The 11,540-nt window shown below is 46.3% G+C and overlaps 1 protein-coding gene across 5 annotated transcripts in view; it reads left to right on the plus strand.

The window, feature by feature from the left end:
* The first annotated feature begins 1,574 nt into the window (after positions 1-1,574).
* The window catches only part of CUNH6orf89 (chromosome unknown C6orf89 homolog), a 36,118-nt gene continuing 26,152 nt past the window's right edge, over positions 1,575-11,540 (plus strand). The window contains exon 1 of one of the 5 annotated variants that reach the window (XM_041635072.1): positions 1,575-1,729. In XM_041635072.1, coding sequence (XP_041491006.1) covers positions 1,728-1,729 — 2 coding nt within the window. In that variant the 5' untranslated portion in view covers positions 1,575-1,727. Of the gene's footprint in view, positions 1,730-2,166; positions 2,300-2,530; positions 2,549-6,631; positions 6,693-11,540 lie in introns of those variants that run through there. The other 4 variants (XM_041635073.1, XM_041635075.1, XM_041635076.1 and 1 more) reach the window with 4 other exon arrangements.

Genomic DNA, 11,540 nt, shown 5'->3' on the forward strand with positions numbered 1-11,540 from the left:
GGAATGAAAGCAGCAGAGACATAGATTGGCAAAGTCACCTTCAACTGTCTGGAAGTCATCTCTTCTGCTATTTATCTCCCCAGAAAAAGGATTTGCCTACATCCACATGACTAGCTTCAAATTTTGCACTCATGCATCTGTCTAGATGTCCATCTGTACCTTAAGTCTCATCCGTAACCAGCTTAGGCTCCGATTCCATGCTTCTACAGTAAGTTCTCTCCTAGGAGTCTAGAAAAACTCATATTGTTGAAAAAGTACAGATTTAGGAGTAAGGATTGCTTTAGTGCTCTGAGCAGGTCTCTGCACAAGTGTGTGCTGTCTATACGTGCTTAGGTTTTTATAGTTTCCTTGGTACCAAACTGGCTTAGAAGTTAAGTGCTAACATAAATTAAAATTGTCATACTAACCCAAATTCCTTCTAGTTCAGAGTGGAATTGGAATTACAGTTGGTTTCAGATCGATTCATTTTCACGTGTATGAGTGTTTTGCCCACATGCATGTATGTGCATAACGTGTGTTCAGTGCTCATGGAGGTGAGAGGAAGGCGTCAGATCTCCTGGAAGTAACAAACAGTTTTAGGTCACTGTGTGGATGCTGGGAACTGAACCAGGGTCCTCTGCAGGAGCAGCCCGTGTTCGTAACTGCTGAGCCATCTCTCCAGCTTGTGTAGGTGTAATTCTAGAGGTTGAAAAAAAGGTCAGCTCCCACAGTCTTAGTGTGGCAGCTATGGGAACAGGTAGTAGGGGAGTCAAGGAGAGGAAAGTTTATGCTGGGTGGGTGGAGGTGGTGTGGAGTGGCCTGATGGCCCTGAGGCTTTGTTCTCTTTCTCTGGCTGGCTCCACCCTGAGTCACTACCTATCCCAGTGGTCTGCCCTGTAGCATCAGGGCGGAGCCCAAGGTTTTGTCTGCAGGTCCCGTGTAGAAATTGGTTAAAGGCTCTGACACGGGTTGGAGAGAAGGCTCAACGGTTGGGAACACTATTAGTTGCTCTTCCAAAGGATTTGAGTTCAGTTCCCAAAGCCTACATCATTCTGCTTACACCTGTCTGTAAGTCCAGTTCCAGGGGAACCGGTTCCTCTGGCCTCCGAGGACGCATGCACACACCTACATGGAGACACACATGTACATCAGTAAAACGAGTAAAAATACATTTTTTTAAATAAAAAGTTCTAACGTCACAGACAATTCGGACTGAGGAATTCGGCATTAAATGCTGTCACTCCCTATCTGAGAGAAATCGCCAGTATGTTAATCAGTTCCATAAACTTGTTTGGCTGGTCCAAGGTTAAGGCTTGTGAGAATGCTTGTGTTACAACAGAATTGTTGAAGCAGTTTCCTAAGAGCACAGCGCTTAGTAATGCCTACCACAGAACCAGCGAGCAATAGACACAAACGAGGAAGAGTGTAGATGTGAGAGGTTTGAGTCACTAAGTCCATTCTAGTCCGGAGAAGGCGCAGTAGCGCGAGGCGGACACCAGGGGGCGCAAGCACACAAACTTTCCAGATACCGCGAGAGTTCCCCGCCCCCCCCTCTCTCCGCGACCTCGCCGGATCTGTTTTGGAGCGTGGGGCGCGAAGTGGTTTCCCTTTGTGTTCGGGGACCCGGCCAGCGGCGTGAGAATCGCTTCCGGGTCGCGCTGCCGGAAGCAGGAACTCGTTGGCCCATCCTCCTCGCCCGGCGACTGGTGTCCCCGAGGCGGGAGGAGCCCGAGAGGGCGCGGGCCCGCATGTGAGTGACTGGGGCCCGAGGCCGGGAGGGGGGGGAGGCCGGCCGCCCTCCGCGGGCGCCACAGCCTCGCGCCGCCCCTCCTCGCCGCTGCCGCCACCTTTCCCCTCCGTTCCCGTCCCCCGGCGAGAGCCTCCCCGCGTTCTGCTGACTGACACCATCCCCCGGCCATTCCTCGGGGTCGATTCCCTTAAGACATCTTTCGGAGGCTCCACCGAGGAGAGGGCAACGGGGTCTCCGACCCTGCTTGAACTCGGTTCGCAGGCGTCGCGGCCGGGTCCGAGAGCCCTCCACCCCCGCTTGCCACCCTCGCCACGGATCCATTAGCATCACGAGAGCCCGGCCCCGACCCCTTGTCAGACATCTTTCCCTAATGGTTAAGGGAGGAGATACTTTTATTTACAAAAGCGTGGACTTAATGTGATGAACCTGGCGCTTTAGCTTTCAGAAAGGGACGTGTCTTGGTGTACTGACCAGAGTAAAAGAACTGTGTGCAGTCGCCTGCCAGTGCGAGAAAATCGCCTGCCTGGTGTTTCGTCGCATTTTAAGACTTAAGGTTGCAGGCCACATGACGTGAGTATGCTGCTAGAAACAGAAAGGGACACGTTTGATCTTCACAGTGTCAAGGTTTATCGAAGAGCAGACTCACAGGCTGGGTTCCACTGGCTGCAGTTCTGCCAAGAGTTCGAGGTTTCCTTTGACAGCTGGCCCTTGCCCCAGATAGGTTTATCCCAGTCTTCCCTGGGGATAGTAACTCCACGTGACATTACACAGCCACTGTAGTTCCGCCTCTCTACGGGTTATTGAATGGCTACGCAGCGGGTAAGGAGGCCACGCCGGGCAGAAGAGAATGTTACAGGTGTAAACAGATAAGTGTTCAGAGAGGTGAGGGTCTCAGAGCTGAGGGAGGCCCTGAGCTAGACCTTGCCATTGGGGTGAGTTTCGGGAAAGAAGTGGAGGACGATCCAGGACAGAGAGGTGGCCACATCACCAGGGGGTGGGAGTGACGGGACCTGGCTGGGCTTGAGCTCTGCGACTGTTCTCTGTCAGCCTTCGGGAACACGCTGTAGGCAAAGTCAGTGGGGCCTGCTGCCATTACAGTTCCTTTTCACGGGTGCAAGTTTGGGTGCTGGTTCTTTGCCTCGGTCTCGCGGATCTGACAAGTTCTTGGGAGTGGTTTTCCTGCGTGAATTCAGTACACTTAGTGCTCATAGGGTCCCGATTTATTCTGATAGGTTGGTTGGTTTTGTTTTTTTATCCCTGAGTGGCCTGGAACTCACTCCAACCTTTGCCCACCTCTACCTCCCAAGTGCAGGAATTAAAGGCCTGTGCCACCACATCTGGCCACTTTGAGTTTAGGTGAGAAAGTCTGTGTTGTTTACTGTTGGAAGTAAGCGATCTGTCAGTCTGGGCCTTGCGGAAGGTGCCGAATGCATAGGGAAGTGTATAGTCTTCCTGCCTCTGTTTGCACTTAAAACGGAGCCAAATGCTGGTTAGGAAGTGGAGTCACTTAGGGCAAGGCACAGCCTGAAAGCTGCTGTGCACACAGCATAGAGTAACAGAACAGGGCACACTGATCACACCTCACCCTTGATGCTCTAAAGCCTGCATAGCCCTGGCGTTGGCCGTCCTCTTAGTGAGCACGCACTGGGTAGACAGCTGCTGCGCACTTAGGATCTGACCCTCTCATTGCTCCTTTGGTAGTTCCCAGGTGGAGCTTTTCACAGATGTATCACTCTGATTAGGTCAACTTGAAGTTATTTCAATTTCTCTCTTAACATGCAGGGATGCCAGGCAGTGGTGGCGCACACCTTTAATCCCAGCACTCAGGAGGCAGAGGCAGGCAGATCTCTGTGAGTTAGAGGTCAGCCTGGTCTGCAGAGTGAGTTCCAGGACAAGTTCTAAAGCTATAGAGAAACCCTATCTTGAAAAGCAAAAACAAACAAATGCAGGGAATGGGGTAAAGCGCTGGACTAGTATGCACGTGTCTCTGTTCAGTTCTCAGTACTGAAAGGAAGCAAAACAGATTAATGCTTAAGTCAGGCATGCATGCTTTTAATCCTGGGGTTTGGGAGATGGAGGCAGGAAAACTGGAAATTCAGGGCCAGCCTGGACTACATCAGACCATATCTTAATAAACAAAAAACCCACCCCCTGAGACCCCCAAGTACAATTATATTGTATAGAGTACACACGTGTGTGTTTGTGTGGAAAAGGCCACCTTTGCTGCCTTGCAGTTTTGGCTGAGTACTCATAGCTTGTATACCAGAAAGAACCAAACACAGGCCCTCTGAAATAACAGTAATCATTCATAATCACTGAATTCTCGGTAGTCTGCATTTCCTCCATTTATCCATTCATCTGCTTTGGAACTGCCTTTTCTGCCTTGAAGCCTTTTTTGTGACCCAGTTTGAGTCCCTGTCCTCATCAACACACAACACACTGGCTTCAAGCCCGCTGCTCACTAAGCCCTGGCCAGGCTGATGCGTGTCAGGAGGTGAAATGAACAAAGCACTAGTTAGAATTTGGAAACAGTGCACAGCGGGTCCTTTCTATGAGTTTGTCCCTTTATTGGGTTCCATAACTGAAGTGAATTTCTGTTTCTAGTCTTTTTTTGGTGCTATTTTCTCCATTTAAAAAATATTTTTAAAAGTTATTGTTATTATGTGCATTGCTGCCTGACCTGCACGTCTGTCTTTATGAGTGTGCTGGATCCTCTGAAACTGGAGTTACCGCCATGTGGGTGCTAGGAATTGAACCCAGGTTCTTTGGAAGAGCTGCCAGTGCTCTTACCTGCTGAGCCATCTCTCCAGCCCCAAGTTGTTATTATTTTTTAATTCCTATGTATGATTCTCAGTGTATGTGCACCATATGTGTGCAGGAGGCCAGAATAGGGTGCCAGGTCCTGTGAGATGGCTGTGTGTGTGTTAGTCATAGGTGTCATGTGGGTATCGAGAACCAAACCCAGGTCCTCTGAAATAGCAGTAGGTGTGCTTGACCCCTAAGCCATCTCAGCAGCCTAAGTTTTCTCCCCTTATCTGCCCTGAAGAACCCAGTGTGTTTGGGAGGGAGATAGAGGAGAAAGTGATAGAGTGGTATGAGATTTAAATGATGAACTCCAGGTTGAGGGCTTGGTGTGTTAATTATTTGGGCAGAGCCCTGTAAGATAGGCTTTTTAGGAAGAGAAAATTAAATGTGCAAAGGCAGATAACTGTGAAGCAGGAAAAGACGAGAAAAGGTTAATGGAAAATGAGATGGGTCAAGTAGACTGTGACCAGATCAACAAGGACATTGGGAAATCATTAAGACTTCATTTTATACAATTATTATTTAATATTTATTTACTTAGGTATTGTAACAAATATTTCACATGCCATTGAATAATTATCAGTTGGAGTAGCTATAATTACCACTCCTTTTTAACAAAGAAAAACACGGGCTGTTCTTCCAGAGGTCCTGAGTTCAATTCCCAGCACCCATATGGTGTCTCACAACCATCTGTAATTCGATCAGGTTCCCTCTTCTGGCCTGAAGACAGAACACTGTATACATAATAAATAAATAACATTTAAAAAAAGAAAAAAGAAAAAAAAAAAAAACAAAAAAACAGGATCTCATGTAGCCCAGGTTAACCTCAAACTTGCTTTGTAGCTGAACTTCTAATTGTCCTGACTCTAATTCCTGAGTGCTAGAATTATAGATGTATACCCCATCTCAGATTCATTATCTCTGTTTTATAAATGAAACATTGTAAGCTTTAAGGAGGTTGTCAGTAAGCAGAAGCTAAGTGGATCCAGCTTTTCCCCGCTCTAGCTCCTGTGTCCTTAGCAACCATGCAGTATCCCAGAAAAGCAGCTTACCCCGGACACACTGGTTTCAGAAAATAACCCGTGAACAAGAGCAAGGCTGGGCTGAAGAAGAAGGCTGGGATCTAGAGACCACTGTATCTCTGTGATGGTCACAAACGAACTGTTCTTCCTGTTGTTAACTATTCACCTCTGTTTTTTTTTTAATTTTTTATTTTTTTATTTTTTTGGTTTTTCAAGACAGGGTTTCTCTGTAGCTTTGGAGCCTGTCCTGGAACTAGCTCTTGTAGATCAGGCTGGTCTCAAACTCACAGAGATCCGCCTGCCTCTGCCTCCTGAGTTCTGGAATTAAAGGTGTGCGCCACCACTGTCCTGACACTATTCACTTCTTTCCAGATAAAATCTCCATTTTCTAACCCTGGTTGGCCTGGAGCTCACTGAGATGAGCTGACCTCAGACTTGCAAAGATCTTCTGTCTCTGCTACCCGAGTGTTGGGAGTATGGACATCACTTGAATCAGAAGGAGTCAGTGTGACTTCATTGGCATAAATGAGGCAGAGGGAAAGTTTCAGTTTAAATCAAGAGGAGGAAGAAGGAAAGGGCCTGAGAGATGGCTCAGCAGGTCAAATTCTGATGACCCGAGCTCTATCTCTGGGACCATCTGTAAGGGCAGACCTGACCTCCACGAGTGTGTGTATGTGTGTGTGTACACAAAATAAGCATTTAAGAAGGAAGTGTGATGGGAGAGTGAGCGACAGGAAAACAGGTTCAGTACTGACGCCGTCCGTGGTACTCAGTTCGGATAAATCCGTGGTTGGCTTTCGGGCTCTAAAGAGAGTTGTGGACTGAAAGAGTGTGGGAATCGACAAAAGCTGTAGTTGACGCCACGGAGGGAAGGAGAAGGTCGAGGACAACTGGCGAATGTTAGCCTCTGGTATGAGAAGGAGACAGTTATGCCAAGGTTGAGAGGACTGGGGAGAAAATGGGTAGTAATGGCGGGTGCTTAGCAGAGGTCAGATAAAGCAGGCGCTGAAAAACGCCCTTTGGACTTGGCACCAGGAAAACCGTTGGTGACTAGTGAGAGCCAAATCGGTCAAATGAGAGCACAGGAATATGATTCAGCAGGTTAGTGAAGGAATGGAGGCCTGAGGAAGAAGACAGTAAGTGAGGCCATCCCCTCCCGGATTTGGCTCTGGAGGGAGGGGACAGATTCTTTTAGTAATAGAAACAGGAAAAAGCAAGACTTGGAGTAGGTAGAAATCAGTTTAAAGATGTGCAGGCCTTTGCTGCAGGTCAGAAGGCAGAGTGAGACTAGGGATGTTCTGTACTGGATAGATGAGAGCCGGCAGTCAAGTTCAGTAGTGTGTGTGCGTGTGTGTGTGTGTGTGTGATGAGAGCCGGCAGTCAAGTTCAGTAGTGTGTGTGCGCGTGTGTGTGTGTGTGTGTGTGTGTGATGAGAGCCGGCAGTCAAGTTCAGTAGTGTGTGCGTGCGCGTGTGTGCGTGTGTAAGGGGGAGAGATCCAACTACATACCCAACATTAGGGATGTTCTGTACTGGATAGGTGAGAGCCAGCAGTCAAGTTCAGTAGTGTGTGTGCGTGTGTGTGTGTGATGAGAGCCAGCAGTCAAGTTCAGTAGTGTGTGTGCGTGATGAGAGCCAGCAGTCAAGTTCAGTAGTGTGTGTGCGTGTGCGTGTGTGTGTGTGTGTGTGCGCGCGCGCACATGTGTGAGGGGGAGAGATCCAACTACATACCCAACATTAGGTAACGTTAGAGAATTAGTTGTTTTAGCGAAGGTGGTAATGAAGCATGCTTATTGTTACCTAGGAAATTCTTACTATGGAATGATGAAATGTCTAGAGGTAATATAATTATGTGTCATAGTTAATTCAAATGATTCTGATAAAAACAGGAACAGAGGGTGTGTACCAATGTTGACAACAGATAGGTCTTAAGTGAATGTGTGTGTTTATTGGTCTTTCTGTTTTTCAGATGTTGGAAATCTTTCAAAATGAAAAGTTTGGGTGAAAATATAGAAATGAGAGTGTATCTGTGGGGTAGCTGTTTTCTCTCAAGTTAGGAAGGGCTAGAGCTGCCAAGAGTGCAGAAGCATTTGAAAAACAAACAGAGAACCTCAAGTCTTGCCAGACAGAGATGCCTGGAAAGACGGTCATCAGATCACATGATAGAATGCAAAAAATGTGTTTCTTGATTGTAATCTCTTTGTGCTTTACTCCCCACCTGTTTTTGGTTTTTTTGAGACAAAGTCTCTGTAGCCCTCGCTGTCTTGGAACTCTATGTGTAAACTAGGCTATCCTGAACTCACTGAATTTATAGGAATGCATCACCATGCCTGGCATGTTAAACTCCTGAGTATATTCAACATATAGAAAGCTGTATATGCTTAAATTATGCAGCCTGGTGTGGCTGGAGACACTGAAACTGCCACACAGCCCTTGCCTGTCCATCATCCCAAAAGGTTTCCTCTTGCAAGATCTATTTTAGCATTTAAAAAAAAAAGCTTTTATTTTCAAAGGTTTGTTTAGTTTACTGTGTGAGTGCAGATACACACATGGAGCACATGTGGAGGTCAGAGGTCGACTTTTGGGGAGTCAGTTTTCTTCTTCCTCTTTGAGGCTAACCCCTGCTACCCATCTATCCACAGGAGTACCTACCACTGTATCTGGCATTTTTTTCCTGTGGGTTCCAGACATTGAACTTGGGTCTTTAGGTTTGCATAGCAAGCGCTCATGTCTTCAGAGTCATCTCCCCAACCCCATTATTTTGTTTTTGTCTGTGTCTTGAGGATTGAACCCAGGTCTTTCTGTGTGCTAGGCAGGTGCTCAATCACTAGGCTGTATTCAAAGTGTAGTTTTAGTATGGAATATAGTATTAGCCCTAGGCTCTGTAATTTATTTTTCATTTATGACTAAACCCTTACTGCATTTATTTATTTTGTGTGTACAGCGTATGTGTATGAGTGCACACCTGCCATGGAGCGTAAGTGGAGGTCAGAGGACAACCTGCAGGACTTGGCACTCTCTTTCACCATGAGGGTCCTGGAGCTCAAACTTGGGTTATCAGGGGTGGCAGCAAGCCACTTTGCCAACTGGGCCATCTTGGTAGCCTCCTAAAACTTTCTAATCTTTGACTCATTTTTCTTGTGTTTACCTAGCCCCTACAATGGCCATTTCAGGGTTTGTTTGTGTTTAACTAGTTTATATTAGTCTGCAATGGCACTATATTGTTGGTGTTCTTGAGACTTCCCTTTCAGAGACTAACTAACTTCCCATTGTATTTATATCCACCTTCTGTAAACTAGTGGAAATCAACTCCACTAACCTATGAGTGAACTCTGGGTTGCTTCTGTCTGGGCTATTGTAAAGAGTGTTGCAGTGAGCTTGGGGGTGCAGGTAGCTCCTCAAAACCCATGCTTCATTTCCTTTGAATATATAGCTACCCGCAGGATTGCTGGAGGCTAACAATCTGTTGTCCGTTTCCAACATGCCCGTGTTATTTTCTACTTTCGTGCTTACCAATGGTGAAAATTTACAGTGCTATAAATTTCAAGTACTTACAGTTTAAATTACTACTGTTTAAATCACATAAATCATTTTAATGTTTTATCAGTTATTTCCCCTTAAATATGTTTAGTTTTTCTTGTTCTTGTTTGTGTTTTTATTTGTTTATTTATTTATTTTGAGGCAAGATCTCTCTGTGTAGTTTTGATGTAGCACAAATAATAAAAACCTAGAGATAGATGTTGGGGTTCAAGCTGAAGATCAAAAAAGGAAAGCAGCCAACCACTAGAGAGCTCTTACCTCTACAAAATCTTCACACTGAAAGATAGTTCCTGTCTCATCCCACCCTATATTCCTCTCTAGTGCTGGTGTGTACCACCACTGCCTGGCCTGTATGGCTAACTAGTGTGGATGCTGGCATTAAAGGTGTATGTTACCACTGCCTGTCCTGTATGACTAACTAGTGTGGCTAGCTCTCTGGAAAGATGGCTCAGAGGTTAAGATCATTGGCTGCTCTTCCAGAGGTCATGAGTTCAATTCCCAGCAACCACATGGTGGCTCACAACTATCTGTCATGAGATCTGGTGCCCTCTTCTGGCCTGCAGGCAAACATGCAGACAACACTGTGTGTGTGTGTGTGTGTGTGTGTGTGTGTGTGTGTAGTGTGGCTAGCTCTGCACTCTGATCTTCAGGCAAGCTTTATTTGTTAAAACACAAATAAAATATCACTGTACTGACTGTCCTAGAATTCACTCTATAGTCCAGTCTGGCCTTGAACTCACAGAGTTTCTTGAACTCACCTGTTTCTTCCCCCCAAGTGCTGGGATTAAAATCATACACCATCACACCTGGCTCTTGGTAGTTTTTAATTGCAATCTGTTAGATGCATTGTTCTCTCTGTAGAATCTGTCTTCAGTCATGAGAACCTTGGGATGGCACTGAATGGAATGTATTCATGAAGAGTGTACAGCACACCCCACAGCCATCTAGGGAGCCAAACAGGAGAGAGAATTTCTCTGAGTATTGTTCTTACTGTCCTCAGCTGGAATGTGTGCTTTACAGCTAAAGCATCATTGGATCAGCATCGTATCTTAGAGTTGCAGGTCAGTCACAGCTGTTCATGTCAGTGTTTAGGACACGTCACTTGTCAGGCTGGTGCAAAAGTGACAATATTTATTCTGCTTTCTTAGCCATTTTTCTGCCTTCCTCAAACTTGTTTGACTTTGATTATAATGTTTACTTAGTGTGAGATGCCTGTGTCCTTCACCTCACATGATTTGTGTAGGCATTTAGCCCATCAAAGCATCTTAAGAATGGTAAGTACAAAACATTTTAGGAGTGAGACTAAATTCATATGACTTTATTTTATACACACACACACACACACCTTATGCGTGTAGTCCCTGTAGAGGTCAGAAGAATTAGAGTTACAGGTGGTTGTGAGCCATGATGTGGATGCTGGGAACCAAATCCAGGTTCTCTGCAAGAGCAGCAAGTGTTCTTAATTGATGAGCCCTTTCTTTATCCCCTGGTTTTTTCTTTCTTTCTTTCTTTCTTTCTTTCTTTCTTTCTTTCTTTCTTTCGTTTCGAGACAGGATTTCTCTGTAGCTATGGAGTCTGTCCTAGAACTAGCTCTTGTAGACCAGGCTGGACTCGAACTCACAGAGATCCACCTGCCTCTGCCTCCCGAGTGCTAGATTAAAGGCTTGCGCCACCACCGCCCAGCTTGTTTGGTTTTTGAATCAGGATCTTACATAACCCAAGATGGTCCCGAACTCGATTTATAACTGAGAATGGCCTGGAACTCACAGTGCCACCATGTTCAGTTCTTCTGTCAACTCTTTGCTGACAAGTTTTTCCCAGCAGTCCCGTGAGCCATGCTCCTATGCTATGCTATTTCCACAGGGACTGAGGCCCAGGTGGAGTTGTGGGGAATATCTCATCAGAACTGCCCGGCTTCTGTTCCTGAGGTCCCTCTCCACTGCGAACCAGCACCCTGGCTCGCCCCTGGCAGGACTCTTGAAAACCAGGCTCAGTTCTTTTTTCTTTGAGAAGGACCATTCTTCATTGTGGAGGACTGTCTGGGTCCTGTGTGATGCTGGCCCTTACCCACTAGAGGCCAATAGGACTCTTCTACTTTTGATCTAATTTTGACAGTAAATATAGGGGAAACCCCTTTAGACATCACCAAATGTCCCCCAAGAACAGAATCACTTGATTGAGAGCTGCTGTCCTAAAGTAAACTCCTTTAAAGGGAGTGTTCCTTTGTTACTTCGTTGGTTTTACAGTGCTGGGGATTGAACTGAGGCTCTTCTGTTGAGCTAGCTGGCCTCGGACTGTGCCTTTAATCAGCGGGGAAGACTGATAGCCTTGTGTCGAGTCCCACTCCCAGAGCTTGTCACTCTCAGTCCAATAGTCTCCCATATCTGGCTTTAGTACCTGCAGTGCGTACATTTTCAGTGTGCCCTCCTGAGTAGCATGCTGAACT

Source organism: Microtus oregoni, unplaced genomic scaffold (assembly GCF_018167655.1).
Source record: "Microtus oregoni isolate MIOR12 unplaced genomic scaffold, Mior012 000046F_ref0000063, whole genome shotgun sequence".
Taxonomy (NCBI): domain Eukaryota; kingdom Metazoa; phylum Chordata; class Mammalia; order Rodentia; family Cricetidae; genus Microtus; species Microtus oregoni.